Source organism: Salvelinus fontinalis, chromosome 15 (assembly GCF_029448725.1).
Source record: "Salvelinus fontinalis isolate EN_2023a chromosome 15, ASM2944872v1, whole genome shotgun sequence".
NCBI lineage: Eukaryota > Metazoa > Chordata > Actinopteri > Salmoniformes > Salmonidae > Salvelinus > Salvelinus fontinalis.
In genome coordinates, this window is record NC_074679.1 from 9,019,836 (window position 1) to 9,035,689 (window position 15,854).

At 43.4% G+C, this 15,854-nt stretch overlaps 1 protein-coding gene across 3 annotated transcripts in view; it reads right to left on the reverse strand.

Moving 5' to 3' along the window:
• Window positions 1-15,854, reverse strand: part of wdr35 (WD repeat domain 35) — a 52,200-nt gene that overhangs the window by 12,152 nt on the left and 24,194 nt on the right. For all 3 annotated transcript variants that reach the window (XM_055862631.1, XM_055862630.1, XM_055862629.1), the window contains 11 exons: window positions 12,947-13,016; window positions 12,711-12,764; window positions 12,483-12,592; window positions 11,990-12,209; window positions 11,532-11,612; window positions 11,108-11,244; window positions 5,078-5,281; window positions 4,667-4,813; window positions 3,870-4,002; window positions 3,124-3,234; window positions 1,811-1,975 (listed from right to left, as the gene is read on the reverse strand). In XM_055862631.1, the coding sequence (XP_055718606.1) occupies window positions 1,811-1,975; window positions 3,124-3,234; window positions 3,870-4,002; window positions 4,667-4,813; window positions 5,078-5,281; window positions 11,108-11,244; window positions 11,532-11,612; window positions 11,990-12,209; window positions 12,483-12,592; window positions 12,711-12,764; window positions 12,947-13,016 (1,432 nt within the window). The remainder of the gene's footprint in view (window positions 1-1,810; window positions 1,976-3,123; window positions 3,235-3,869; window positions 4,003-4,666; window positions 4,814-5,077; window positions 5,282-11,107; window positions 11,245-11,531; window positions 11,613-11,989; window positions 12,210-12,482; window positions 12,593-12,710; window positions 12,765-12,946; window positions 13,017-15,854) is intronic.

Sequence of the window (15,854 nt, forward strand, 5' to 3'; positions counted from 1 at the left end):
TTACTGTAGTGGGGAAGTGTGGTATTTACTGAAGTGGGGAAGAGTGGTATTTACTGAAGTGGGGAAGTGTGGTATTTACTGAAGTGGTGAAGTGTGGTATTTACTGTAGTGGTGAAGTGTGGTATTTACTGTAGTGGTGAAGTGTGGTATTTACTGTAGTGGTGAAGTGTGGTATTTACTGTAGTGGTGAAGCGTGGTATTTACTGTAGTGGTGAAGTGTGGTATTTACTGTAGTGGGGAAGTGTGGTATTTACTGAAGTGGGGAAGTGTGGTATTTAGTGAAGTGGGGCAGTGTGGTATTTACTGTAGTGGGGAAGTGTGGTATTTACTCTAGTGGTGAAGTGTGGTATTTACTGAAGTGGTGAAGTGTTGTATTTACTGAAGTGGTGACGTGTGGTATTTGGTGAAGTGTGGAATTTACTGTAGTGGTGAAATGTGGTATTTGGTGAAGTGTGGTATTTACTGTAGTGAGGAAGTGTGGTATTTACTGTGGTATTTACTGTAGTGGGGAAGTGTGGTACTTACTGTAGTGGTGAAGTGTGGTATTTACTGTAGTGGGGAAGTGTGGTATTTACTGTAGTGGGGAAGTGTGGTATTTACTGTAGTGGTGAAATGTGGTATTTGGTGAAGTGTGGTATTTACTGTAGTGGGGAAGTGTGGTATTTACTGTAGTGGGGAAGTGTGGTATTTACTTTAGTGGTGAAGTGTGGTATTTACTGTAGTGGGGAAGTGTGATATTTACTGTAGTGGTGAAATGTGGTATTTGGTGAAGTGGGGAAGTGTGGTATTTGGTGAAGTGGGGAAGTGTGGTATTTACTGTAGTGTGGTATTTACTGTAGTGGGGAAGTGTGGTATTTACTGTAGTGGTGGAGTGTGGTATTTACTGTAGTGGGGAAGTGTGGTATTTGGTGAAGTGTGGTATTTACTGTAGTGGGGAAGTGTGGTATTTACTGTAGTGGGGAAGTGTGGTATTTACTGTAGTGTGGTATTTACTGTAGTGGGGAAGTGTGGTATTTACTGTAGTGGTGGAGTGTGGTATTTACTGTAGTGGGAAAGTGTGGTATTTGGTGAAGTGTGGTATTTACTGTAGTGGGGAAGTGTGGTATTTACTGTAGTGGGGAAGTGTGGTATTTACTGAAGTGGGGAAGTGTGATATTTACTGTAGTGGGGAAGTGTGGTATTTGGTGAAGTGGGGAAGTGTGGTATTTGGTGAAGTGTGGTATTTACTGTAGTGGTGAAGTGTGGTATTTACTGTAGTGGTGAAGTGTGGTATTTACTGTAGTGGTGAAGTGTGGTATTTACTGTAGTGGTGAAGTGTGGTATTTACTGTAGTGGGAAAGTGTGGTATTTACTGTAGTGGTGAAGTGTGGTATTTACTGTAGTGGTGGAGTGTGGTATTTACTGTAGTGGGGAAGTGTAGTATTTGGTGAAGTGTGGTATTTACTGTAGTGGGGAAGTGTGGTATTTACTGTAGTGGTGAAGTGTGGTATTTACTGTAGTGGTGAAGTGTGGTATTTACTGTAGTGGGAAAGTGTGGTATTTACTGTAGTGGTGAAGTGTGGTATTTACTGTAGTGGTGGAGTGTGGTATTTACTGTAGTGGGGAAGTGTGGTATTTACTGTAGTAGTGAAGTGTGGTATTTATTATTGGAAGTGTTGCAGAATACACTGCAGATTTTTCTATTGGTTGATCATGTCCCCTTATGTGTGCCCTACCAATTACATTCCAACATTTGCCTTCTTTAGCCAGAAGCCACTTCAAAACAAGAATGTGACTTTACATGGTGTTAAGGCATAATCGTTGGCAGTACCTTGAACATGAGTTTAGCTGCTTCTAGGAAATGGTGGGCTTTACGGTACAACTCCACGGCCTCCAAAGGCTTGTTCTTCTCCAGCAGATGAGAGGCATACTTGGCCAGAAGAGAGTTGATCTCTTTCATGTTATGGTTTTTGGCCAGCTCCACAGCTTTGTTCCACTGTAAAAAAGCAAAAACAGTTATGAACTAATAAAATGCACCTGATATGAATGTATAAGTGTGAGACGGAACAATGTTGTGTCTTTGTGTTTACATGGTGTGTGGAAAGTAGTGTTTTGTTGTTAGGTAATTGTGATATGTTGGTATGTTTTGTGAATAAATAATTGTGTAATATACAGTACCCGTCAAAAGTTTGGACACGCCTGCCAAGAGTGTGCAAAGCTGTCATCAAGGCAAAGGGTGGCTACTTTGAAGAATCTCAAATATAAAATATATTTTGATTTGTTTAACACTTTTTTGGTTAGTACATGATTCCATATGTGTTATTTCATAGTTTTGATGTCTTCACTATTATTCTACAATGTAAAAAATAAAGAAAAACCCTGGAATGAGTAGGTGTGTCCAAACTTTTGACTGGTACTGTATATTTTCTTATATATTTGAAAATATAGAAATTAGATTGAAAAAAACAATATGTTAGGGCTTTGGAAAAAATAACCAGTCGAAAGATAATTTAAAAGCTATTGGTGTGAGCCTAATGCTGGAGGTCCTGGCCATATGTGGTTTTCAGCACAACAGGAAATGGGAGAAAAGTATCATGATTAAAGCACGTGTATCAGGAAAACTGTGGCCACAATAACATGCTTTTAATAGACTGCCTTGAGCTAAATGATCTATCACATACCCTAACACTTCTCTCCTGGTCACATTTACATCGGGCAATTCTGGTATGATGCCAAGCTTCAGTTACACTCAAAATCAGCAAAGTAGTACGATGCCTCAAAAGAAACGTGGCACATTAAAGAAAATAGTGTTGCTCATGTCTGTTGTGCTCATGCCAAAGACATCTGAAAAAACACACTTCAATAGTAAAAACCATTCACAGTGCAGTGACAAAACCATTCACAGTGCAATGACAAAAGAATTGACAGTGCAATCCTCAGAACAGAAAGTCCTACTGTGGTCTGCCACTGGTGCAGTGATATCATCTGGTGTAGTGATGTCAAAACCTAGTTGGTGGAGGACAGTGGGGACTGCCAGTTTCCACTTTCCAATTTGGAATCAGCACTGAATAGATAAAACTGTCCTAAGCTCAGAACCACAACTCCTCTGGAGGTCTCTGACCGTCTCGTTTGTCCGTCTCTCACCTGGTTTAGATGAACGCAGGCGTCGACAGCAGCTTTGGGCTGGTTGCACTTCAGGTAGGCGTTCACCGTCTGCTCACACATGCCTACGGTGACAAACATCTGGCCGATGTCCTACGACGTGCAAACATAAAAGATAGATGAGGAGAAAGGTTTTCTTTGTTCACGTGGAAATGGCTGAATGGGGGAAATTACCAATTGAAGCCTTTAAAGTTAAGGTGATATTTATGGATTTGAGTCCATTTAGTCAAGAAGTGAAATTCAATTCATCAATTGAAAATTGCCCATTGTTCTCCTTTTAATTTCATGAAGTGAATTTCAGGTATCACTTCCTGAATTGATTGGGTTGAAAATGAAAACCAAATTGACCCCAACCGTGGTAGAAACCTACTAAACACAGCCAGACGGACGGGTAGGAGAGGTGAGTCAGAGAAAGTGGAGAAGCAACACAAAACACTAGCTCAGGGGTGGCAGACAGACATTTACAGTCTCTTCACTCTATCCAGCTCGTTAACAATCAGAGAAACTTCAAAAATTCCCCAAAACAATTAAACAATGGATAGAGGACTATGTTTTGCACATTTTGATGGCGACGAAATATCACCAATTTTCAGTGCGGCCCTCCAGACCTCATTGAATACCGACGACAAGAAGTGGCCCCTGCACTAGCTTTTTAACTGTCACGTAGGTATAAAAGCACTACTGGACACTTATCTCATGTCCTCTCTTTTCTACAGGGCAGCCCTCACCGGTAGCAGTTTGTGGTTCTCAGGTAGAGAACTAGCCAGTCGTTCCAGTCCATCGTAATCCTCCAGCATGTAGTAACACTCTGCCAGCCTCTCCTGGTTGCGCCCCTGAAGGTAGTATTGGACCGCATTCACCCTGGAGAGGAACATTGGCAACAAAGCATTTGCAGACTACAATACTAGTACACTCACACGATTTTATGAAACCACAAGTGTCAAATTTTAAATGTCAACATGAGAGACAAAATGCTGAGGGAAAGGATCCTGGCAGACCACTGGACTATGGTCTGTTGTCTAGAATCACACGTGCAAGGATGGCCTCCCGAGTGGTGCAGCGTTCTGAGGCACTGCATCGCAGTGCTTGAAGCGTCACTACAGACCCGGGTTGGATCCCAGGCTGTGTCACAACCGGCCGTGACCGGGAGTCCCATAGGGCGTTGCACAATTGTCTCAGCGTCGTCCGGGTTAGGGGAGGGTTTGACCGGGGTGGCTTTACTTAGCTCATTGTGTTCTAGTGAATCCTTGTGGCGACGCCGGGCGCCTGCAGGCTGACCTAGGTCGTCAGTTGAACAGTATTTCCCCCAAAAGATGGCTTCCAGGTTAAGCGAGCGGGTGTTAAGAAATGCAGTTTGGCGGGTCATGTTTCGGAGGACGCATGACCCAACCTTCGTCTCTCCAGAGGCCCGTTGGGGAGTTGCAGCGATGAGACAAGATCGCAATTGGATATCATGAAATTTGGGAGAAAAAGGGGGTAAAATACTATTCACCATCTTGAAATATAAATACTGAAAGACCCGTACCACTTCTGTCGGTCTGCAAAGTAGTCCCCGATGGCATTGTACGCCTGCTCCAGCAGTGCATCATCACAGTCACCTGATCCCGTCTTCAGGAGTTGCAGGACACGGAACCAGTCCCCCAGCTTAATCCTCAGGCTGATAGCCAGGTCCCTAAAGAGAGAGAGATGTTATCTGTCGTTAGCTGTAAAGGTACGGCATCCATATTAGGACAGCATCACACGTCCATGGAAGTTAAGTCAATAGTGGAAAAACTTCAACACCATTTTACCAACTTGTGAACATTGCGTTAACATTCTAAAACATAACAAAAAGTAACAGCAAAACAAGGGTATCCTTTATTGTTTAGTGTCTTCAATACTTAGCATAAGCCATACAGGTAAAGCACAACATCCTACATGACATCCAACACCTTACCTGCGATCCATGTCCAGGTACATTCTCTCGGCCTCCTCGAACCTGCCGAAGTAGGCCGCCACCTCGGCCTGTTTCATGGCTTCGCTTTGCAGGTTGCCCAGGCTCTTGACGAACTCGATGCCCTGGTAGTCCTTACAGCGGACAAAAGCCTGCTCAGCCGTCTTCAGGTCCAGCTTCTGGAGGGCCGCCTCGGCCAACAGGCGCCTGGGAGCAGATCAATAGCAGGGTCAAGACTATAATTTTGTGAAATGTCTCTTGAGAAGGTTTACAACATTTATACAGGCTCACTATATGTGATTAGGGTTGTAAAATTCAGTAACTCACCCAAAATCCACATGTTTACCAGAAATAGCGGTTAGAGGAATCCGAATTCGCTCCTGATTCTGGGAATCTTCCAACCACGATTACTGTAATTTTGCAACCCTACATGCAAATGCAATACAATCATAACCTGTGGTATACCAACAAAACCCCTCCTGAAAAAACACACATTTTGAAAATAGTCCACACTTTAGTGTTGTCACACAGTTGAAGTCGGAAGTTTACATACACCTTAGCCAAATACATTTAAACTCTGTTTTTCACATTTCCTGACATTTACTCATAGTAATAATTCCTTGTCTTAGGTCAGTTAGGATCACCACTTTTTTTTTAGAATGTGAAATGTCAGAATAATAGTAGAGAGAATGATTTATTTCAGCTTTTATTTCTTTCATCACATTCCCAGTGGGTCAGAAGTTTACATACACTCAATTAGTATTTGGTAGCATTGCCTTTAAATTGTTTAACTTGGGGTCAAATGGTTCGGGTTGCCTTCCACAAGCTTCCACAATAAGTTGGGTGAATTTTGGCCCAATCCTCCTGACAGAGAGTCAGGTTTGTAGGCTCCTTGCTCGCACACGCTTTCTCCGTTTTGCCGACAAATTTTCTATAGGATGAGGTCAGAGCTTTGTGATGGCCACTCCAATACCTTGACTTTGTTGTCCTTAAGCCATTTTGCAACAACTTTGGAAGTATGCTTGGGGTCATTGTGGATTTGGAAAACCCATTTGTGACCAAGCATTAACTTCCTGACTGAAGTCTTGAGATGTTGCTTCAATATATCCACATATTTTTCCTTTCTCGTGATGCCATCTATTTTGTGAAGTGCACCAGTCCCTCCTGCAGCAAATCACCCCCACAACATGATGCTGCCACCCCCGTGTTTCACGGTTGGGATGGTGTTCTTCGGCTTGCAAGCGTCCCCTTTTTCCTCCAAACTTAACGATGGTCATTATGGCCAAACAGTTCTATTTTTGTTTCAACAGAGGACATTTCTCCAAAAAGTATGATATTTGTCCCCATGTGAAGTTGCAAACCGTAGTCTGGCTTTTTTATGGTGGTTTTGGAGCAGTGGCTTCTTCCTTGCTGAGCGGCCTTTCAGGTTATGTCGATATAGGACTTGTTTTACTGTGGATATAGATACTTTTGTACCTGTTTCCTTCAGCATCTTCACAAGGTCCTTTGCTGTTGTTCTGGGATTGATTTTCACTTTTCGCACCAAAGTACGTTCATCTCTAGGAGATAGAACGCGTCTCCTTCCTGAGCGGTATGACGGCTGCGTGGTCCCATGGTACTTGCATACTATTGTTTGTACAGATGAACGTGGTACCTTCAGGCGTTTGGAAATTGCTCCCAAGGATGAACCAGACTTGTGGAGGTCTACAATTTTTCTGAGGTCTTGGCTGATTTCTTTTGATTTTCTCATGATGTCAAGCAAAGAGGCACAGAGTTTGAAGGTAGGCCTTGAAATACATCCACAGGTACACCTCCAATTGACTCAAATTATGTCAATTAGCCTATCAGAAGCTTCTAAAGCCATGACATAATTTTCGGTAATTTTCCAATCTGTTTAAAGGCACAGTCAACTTAGTGTATGTAAACTTCGGACCCACTGGAATTGTGATACAGTGAATTAGAAGTGAAATAATCTGTTTGTAAACAATTGTTGGAAAAATTACTTGTGTCATGCACAAAGTAGATGTCCTAACTGACTTGCCAAAACTAGTTTGTTAACAAGAAATTTGTGGAGTGGTTGAAAAACTAGTTTTAATGACTCCAATCTAACTGTATGTAAACTTCCGAATTCAACTGTATGTCACAATAAGACTCTAGCTCCAGAGTGGCGTAGCTGTCTAACACGGAACCAAAACCAGCTGCGCACGTGTGCCATCATGCGTCATCGTGCATAAATTTATTTTGTCCCCTACACCAAATGTGATCACGACACGCAGGTTAAAATATCAAAACAAACTCTGAAACAATGACATTAATTTTGGGACAGGTCGAAAAGCATTAAACATGTATGGCAATTTAGCTAGTTAGCTTGCACTTGCTAGCTAATTTGTCCTATTTAGCTAGCTTACTGTTGCTAGCTAATTTGTCCTGGGATATAAACATTGAGTTGTTATTTTACCAGAAATGCACAAGGTATTCTACTCCGACAATTAATCCACACATAAAACGGCCAAACGAATCGTTTCTAGTCATCTCTTCTCCTTCCAGGCTTTTTCATCTTTGAACTTATATGGTGATTGGCATCTACACTTTTACCACGACAACCGGCAAAACATTTCGACTTTCAATCACCCACGTGGGTATAACCAATGAGGAGATGGCACGTGGGTACCTGCTTCTATAAACCAATGAGGAGATGGGAGAGGCAGGACTTTCAGCGCGATAGAAAGGAGTTCTATTTTAGCCCTTGGCATCGCAGGCGCTCGTTGGCGCGCACAAGCAGTGTGGGTGCAATAATTGAATAACATGGATTTCTAAATTTATTTTGCGTTGCTCGCACACGTGACGTGTCCAGTCTGGTCAGCATGTAAGGCACTGAATCTCAGTACTAGAGGCATCACACCTGGTTCGATTCCAGGCTGTATAATAACCGTCCGTGATTGGGAGTCCCATAGGGCGGCGCACAATTGGCCCAGCATCGTCCGGGTTTGGCCGGTGTAGGCCGTCATTGTAAATAAGAATTTGTACTTAACTGACTTGCCTAGTTAAATAAATGTAAAATTAAAATAAAAAATGACAATGGTGGAAAATGGTGGAGTGTCCTGAATCAGACTGGGGGTGTTGGGGTGGAGTGTTCTGAATCAGACTGGAGTGTCAGGGTGGAGTGTTCTGAATCAGACTGGGGATATTGGGGTGAAGTGTTTTGAATCAGACTGGGGTGTCGGGGTGGAGTGTTCTGAATCAGACTGGGGTGGAGTGTTGTGAATCAGACTGGGGTGGAGTGTTCTGAATCAGACTGGGGTGGAGTGTTCTGAATCAGACTGGGGTGGAGTGTTCTGAATCAGACTGGGGTGGAGTGTTCTGAATCAGACTGGGGTGGAGTGTTGTGAATCAGACTGGGGATATTGGGGTGGAGTGTTCTGAATCAGACTGGAGTGTTGGGGTGGAGTGTTCTGAATCAGACTGGAGTGTCGGGGTGGAGTGTTCTGAATCAGACTGGGGTGGAGTGTTGTGAATCAGACTGGAGTGTCGGGGTGGAGTGTTCTGAATCAGACTGGGGTGGAGTGTTGTGAATCAGACTGGGGATATTGGGGTGGAGTGTTCTTAATCAGACTGGGGATATTGGGGTGGAGTGTTCTGAATCAGACTGGGGATATTGGGGTGGAGAGTTCTGAATCAGACTGGGGATATTGGGGTGGAGTGTTCTGAATCAGACTGGGGTGGAGTGTTGTGAATCAGACTGGGGTGGAGTGTTCTGAATCAGACTGGGGTGGAGTGTTCTGAATCAGACTGGGGTGGAGTGTTCTGAATCAGACTGGGGTGTCGGGGTGGAGTGTTCTGAATCAGACTGGGGTGTCGGGGTGGAGTGTTCTGAATCAGACTGGGGTGTCGGGGTGGAGTGTTCTGAATCAGACTGGGGTGTCGGGGTGGAGTGTTCTGAATCAGACTGGGGTGGAGTGTTGTGAATCAGACTGGGGTGGAGTGTTCTGAATCAGACTGGGGTGGAGTGTTCTGAATCAGACTGGGGTGGAGTGTTCTGAATTAGACTGGGGTGGAGTGTTGTGAATCAGACTGGGGTGGAGTGTTGTGAATCAGACTGGGGTGGAGTGTTGTGAATCAGACTGGGGTGGAGTGTTGTGAATCAGACTGGGGTGGAGTGTTGTGAATCAGAATGGGGTGGAGTGTTGTGAATCAGAATGGGGTGGAGTGTTGTGAATCAGAATGGGGTGGAGTGTTGTGAATCAGAATGGGGTGGAGTGTTGTGAATCAGAATGGGGTGGAGTGTTCTGAATCAGACAGGGATGAAGTGTTGTGAATCAGACTGGGGATATTGGGGTGCAGTGTTCTGAATCAGACTGGGGGTGTCGGGGTGGGATTTTTTTTTTGTGCGTGTGTGTGTGTGTGCGTGCGTGCGTGCGCGTGCGTGCGCGTGCGTGTGAGTGACAAAGGTTATTCTTACAACTTTTGCTACACCTGAACTTCTGATCCTGAAAATGACTAGCTACCTTTGGTATCCGTCTTGTACACGGAGCACCTTAGAAATGGAACATTTGCGGGCAATACAGGCATGTCAAAATATCTGTGGCACATCAGGTCTCTACCACTACACCTTGTTCAGTCAATCAAAGGGACTTCTCACCCCTGACAGGTTGGTTTCAGCACCAAGGGGCGGAAAGGGACATTTCTTCCCCAAAGTTCCCAAATTCCTCGAGTCGGTGTGAAAAATGACACGGGGAGCCGAAGTCCTCTTTCAACCAGAATCCTTTTAGCTGAGTACTACCAAAACAGCGAGATAAATCAACCATACTCCGTCGCGCCAGCGTGGGGATTCTCCCACATAACCAGATGAATATTAGCCTTTGATAAAATAGGACAGTGATGCTTTCAACCTGTATCAGGGATGGAAAGCCCAGGCTCACCTCAAATGATGTTCTTCAAATACGAGCATACAACTAAACTGAAAATGTGACTAGGACTGATATTTTAAGGATAGGCCAAATCTCCTTCTGTAAAATCTCTGTGTTGTAAGACATTCCACATGCCACAGTTTCTCCTCTGTTTGTTCTTTGAGGAGAACATCATTAAAGAGACCATAAACTTGTAAAAAGCATTGAGTTCCCACCTTCTGACGTCACTAGGTCCTGCAAATATATTTTGACCCCCGACCCAACCGTCTTTGTGGCACGTTTTCTGAGCAAACTGATGCTTGCTGGGTGTGAGCGCCTACTGGAAAGGCTGCAAAGGCTCAGGGTAGACATTGATGTCAATACAAGAGTCCATTTAAACTGGGTAAGAATGGAGGACTGACTGACAGAATAGATTCTTGAAAGGCCTTAAAAAGACAGTTCACTCCAATATCAAATGATAAGTCATTTTCAGAGTTTAAAAGTAGTCTAATGTCAAGAAGAATCACAAGCCAAAAATCGTGTAGATCGAGCTGCATGCCTCAGAAACAAATTAAACACATTAAAAAAACTGGATATTGTGTTTATCTTTTCCATCCATTTTGGATTGAGGCATATAGCTGGATGTACACATCAGATGGCCAGGTCAGCATATAGCTGGATGTACACATCAAATGGCCAGGTCAGCATATAGCTGGATGTACACATCAAATGGCCAGGTCTGCATATAGCTGGATGTACACATCAAATGGCCAGGTCAGCATATAGCTGGATGTACACATCAAATGGCCAGGTCAGCATATAGCTGGATGTACACATCAGATGGCCAGGTCAGCATATAGCTGGATGTACACATCAGATGGCCAGGTCAGCATATAGCTGGATGTACACATCAGATGGCCAGGTCAGCATATAGCTGGATGTACACATCAGATGGCCAGGGACCTGGACTTATCTCAACAGAAGACAACTTATGAGGTGTTCTGAAAGCATCTGACAAACTATCATTTTGGAGTGAACTGTCCCTTTAAGTGGCTCATTGACATGCAGGGTTACTGTCTATGTAACCTTGTCCGCAGGCTTTTGCCCAAAGGGGGCCGGGAACAAGATGACTGTCCCATGTATTTACCAGAGTCTGGGGTGAGGGTTGTCTTCGATGAACTGGGAGGCGTCCTCGATGCCCACTTTCTCGATCAGCGCGCGGCTGTCGCGGAGGGAGCGGATCTCAAAGTTGATGAGGTAATCCTTGTTCGGCCTCTCCGGATCCTAAGAGGAAATCTGGGATCACTCCACATTCCCATTGCATCATGGGTATTCCGGACATTTTGGCATCCGACTCCATTAAGCAAAGTATACTTTACATAACTAACAGAAATAGACACGTCTTTGCTGTTGTTGTGCACATTCATTTCTGTTCTGCTGGGAGCCTGTATGTATTCCAATAGCAATAGTAAACATATGTTCCCATACAGCTAACTGCCTAACTTTGTTTGCTGTCATATTACCGGTATTACGAAAAGTGTGACTTTTGCATATGAAGAAAAGAAGTTTACCTTCATGATTTCATCTAGCAGGACCGATTTGATTTCCAGGTCTTCAAAGTTGCAAATGTATCCAGATGTTTGAATGGGTTCCTGATAAATATGGAATATTAAAATTATGAGAAATTGTATGTCAAAAAAACAAACACAGCAGAGTGAAGGAAAAGCAGCCAACAAATGCTCAGCCTATGTGGGAACTCCTTCAAGACTGTTGGAAAAGCATTCCAGGTGAAGCAGGTTGTGTGCAAAGCTTTCATCAAGACAAAGGGTGGTTATTTTGACAAATCTCAAATGTAAAATATATTTTGATTTGTTTAACACTTTTTTGGTTACTACATGATTCCATATGTGTTATTTCATAGTTTTGATGTCTTCTACAAATGTAGAAAATAGTAAAAATAAAGAAAAACCCCTGGAATGAGTAGGTGTGTCCAAACTTTTGACTGGTACTGTATGTCAGAGGGACACACCTCTGGGTCCAGGTTCCTGAACACGTACATCCTGGTCTTTTCCATCATGGCAAACAGATCAGGGTTGTCATTGGCCCACTGCATGTCCCAGACGTCCTTACGCTCAAACTTGGAGGGGTCGCCTGTCCCCGCCTGGCTTCCAGAGTCATCATCCGAAGACGAACGCACCTCCAGGTCCAAAAACGTCAGCACTCCCGAAATGTCAATAATCGCCAGGCGGCTAAAGAAAAACATGGGTTTTTATCAATACAAGATTTTACAATATTATTATTTTTTTTATTTTTTTTAAATAACGTCACTTTGTTTCTGCATGAAGTTCACCAAACAGCTTTCAGACCAGGTAATAACTGTTCAGATGGTTCATAGCAATACTATGTCGGTTGTACTTCTGTACTGAAAGCAATAAGCTTCATTGTTATAAACTCTTATCAAGATCTGCTACTGAAACACCACGTATGGTGTAATATTACAGTAACCAGCCAACAGTTCTGACCTGGAGGTACAGTTGAGTGAGAGCTGGTAGGCCCGGTAGTTTAAGGTGTATTTCTGCACCAGAGCGACGTTAGGGAGGCTGTATTTGTGGATGGTACCAGACTCACGGCCCTTTGATCACAAACAGACAAACACGGTAAAAAAAAAAACATTTCCAAACTGAACTTTTCTGACCCTTGATAGACTGATGAACTTAATACTCATTTAAAATCCTGAGAGAAATACCTACCACAATCAGTGTCTTGTCTGTTGCTGTGGTGCAACAAATGGGGTCTCGTGTTGCCTAAAACAGAAAAGGAAAATATACGAGGCAATGGGATAAGAATTAACGATTTCCATGCAACTTTATTGAATGTATTTTTGATAGCTCTATCTTGGAGTTTTAACAGGCATTGTAACCGAGAGTGACATATTCAGCTTGTGTTAACAAAGTGGGTGTTGTGTGCTTCTAAAAATGCAACTCACAGTGAAGGCCTTGGCAAAGTCCAGGGGGCCCTCAGTGGTCCCAGATGGACTATCATCAATATGATAAACCCTACAGAGAGAGACAGAGAAAATCCCCTGTATTAACATTAACAGCAGACAAATACAAATAAATTTCTTCAGTGAAAACAATGTACTGAGCAAATGTCAAATTGGCTTTTTAACAAATTATCGTACGACAGACCACGTATTCACCCTGCACACCCTAATTAACAAACAAACAAACCAAAACAAAGGCAACGTCTTCTCATGCTTTGTTGATTTCAAAAAAGCCAAATCAATTTGGCATGAGGGTCTGCTATACAAATTGATGGAAAGTGGTGTTGGGGGTAAAACATACGACATTATAAAAGCCGTGTGGGGTTAAAATTGGGAAAAAACACATTTTTTCACCAGGGCCATGGGGTGAGACAGAGATGCAGCTTAAGCCCCACCCCTTCAACATATATATCAACGAATTGGCGATGGCACTAGAACAGTCTTTACCACCCGGCCTCAACCTACTAGAATCTGAAGTGAAATGTGTACTGTTTGCTGATGATCTGGTGCTTCTGTCACCAACCAAGGACGGCCTACAGCAGCAGCTAGATCTTCTGCACAGATTCTGACAGACCTGGGCCCTGACAGTAAATCTCAGTAAGACCAAAATAATGGTGTTCCAAAAAAAGTCCAGTCGCCAGGACCACAAATACAAATTCCATCTAGACACCATTGCCCTAGAGCACACAAAAAACTATACATACCTTGGCTTAAACATCAGCGCCACAGGTAACTTCCACAAAGCTGTGAACAATCTGAGAGGCAAAAAGGCCATTCTATGCCATCAAAAGGAACATAAAATTGAACATACCAATTAGGATCTGGCTAAAAATACTTGAATCAGTTATAGAACCCATTGCCCTTTATGGTTGTAAGGTCTGGGGTCCGCTCACCAACCAAGAAATCACAAAATGGGACAAACACCAAATTGAGACTCTGCATGCAAAAATATCCTCTGCGTACAACGTAAAACCCCAAATAATGCATGTAGAGCAGAATTAGGCCGATATCTGCTAATGATCAAAATCCAGAAAAGAGATGTTAAATTCTACAACCACCTAAAAAGAAGTGATTCCCAAACCTTCCATAACAAAGCCATCACCTACAGAGAGATGAACCCGGAGAAGAGTACCCTAAGCAAGCTGGTCCTGGGGCTCTGTTCACAAACACAAACTGACCCCACAGAGCCCCAGGACAGAAACACAATTAGACTCAACCAAATCATGAAAAAACAAAAAGATAATTACTTGACACATTGGAAAAAATTTACAAAAAAAACTGAGCAAACTAGAATGCTATTTGGCCCTAAACAGAGACTACACAGTGGCAGAATACCTGACCACTGTGACTGACCCAAACGTAAGGAAAGCTTTGACTATGTACAGACTCAGTGAGCATAGCCTTGCTATTGAGAAAGGCTGCCGTAGGCAGACCTGAGGTGGAAACTGAGTTGCACTTCCTAACCGCCTGCCAAATGTATGACTATATCAGAGACACATATTTCCTTCAGATTACACAGATCCACAAAGAACTTGAAAACTAACCCAATTTTGATAAACTCCCATATCTACTGGGTGAAATACCACAGTGTGCCATCACAGCAGCAAGATGTGTGACCTGTTGCCACAAGAAAAGGGCAACCAGTGAAGGACAAGCACCGTTGTAAATACAACCCATATATAGGTTTATTTATTGTCCCTTTTGTCTTTAACCATTTGCACATCGTTACAACACTGTATATACATAATATGACATTTATAATGTCTTTATTATTTTGTAACTTCTGTGAGTGTAATGTTTACCATTCATTTTTATTGTTTATTTCACTTTTGCATATTATCTACTTCACTTGCTTTGGCAATGTTAACATATGCCAATAAAGCCCCTTGAATTTAATTGACAGACAGACATGTTGAGAAAGAGACAGACAGACAGACAGACAGACAGACAGACAGACAGACAGACAGACAGAGTGAGAGAGAGAGAGACAGGGAGAGACCAACAGAAAGGGAGAGAAAGAGAGACAGACAGGAAGAGAAAGACAGACAAAGAAAGACAGCTAGACAGACAGACAGGGAGAGACAGAGACAGACAGGATGCAAAAGAGACTGCCAGACAGACATAGACAGAGATGGGGAGGGTCAGAGAGACAGACAGACAGGGAGAGAAAGAGAGAAACAGCCAAACAGAAATGGGCGGGGCGGGTTCAGGAAGATATTGTGGTGCAGAGAGATGGGAGAGAGGGCATTGGGTGGGCAGAGACAGACAGCAAGAGAGAGAGACAGAGAGTGAGAGAGAGAGAGCATATTCGACTTTCCTTCAAGCTGATGTGTTGGCATGCAGACAGGAACAACCCTGGCAGGACAGTAGGTCCTATTCTTGCCTGTCTGTCTGAGGTCAGTATCACTGACTCACTGGTCAACCCGCTGTCTACTGGTTCAGGCAGATGAATGGACATTTTTCATATCAATGTCAACACCTTGCACAGGATCAAACAAGCCAGAGACTAGGGCGGCAGGTAGCCTAGCGGTTAGAGAGGGGAGCCAGCAACCGGAGGGTTACCAGTTCGAATCCCGGGTCTGACCAGAAAAATCTGTCGGGAAGTGAGCTGGAAATCCAAGATGTCATTGCCTGCCGTGCAAAGGTACTTAACCTCCACAACAAGTTCTTCATGAGTGCACAGTCCGGCAGTCCTCCACTCCGACCTGTACAGAGCCTTGCAAAAGTATTCATCCCCCTTGGCGTTTTTCCTATTTTGTTGCATTACAACCTGTAACTTAAATTGATTTTTATTTGGATTTCATGTAATGGACATCCACAAAATAGTCCAAAGTGATGAAGTGAAATGGAA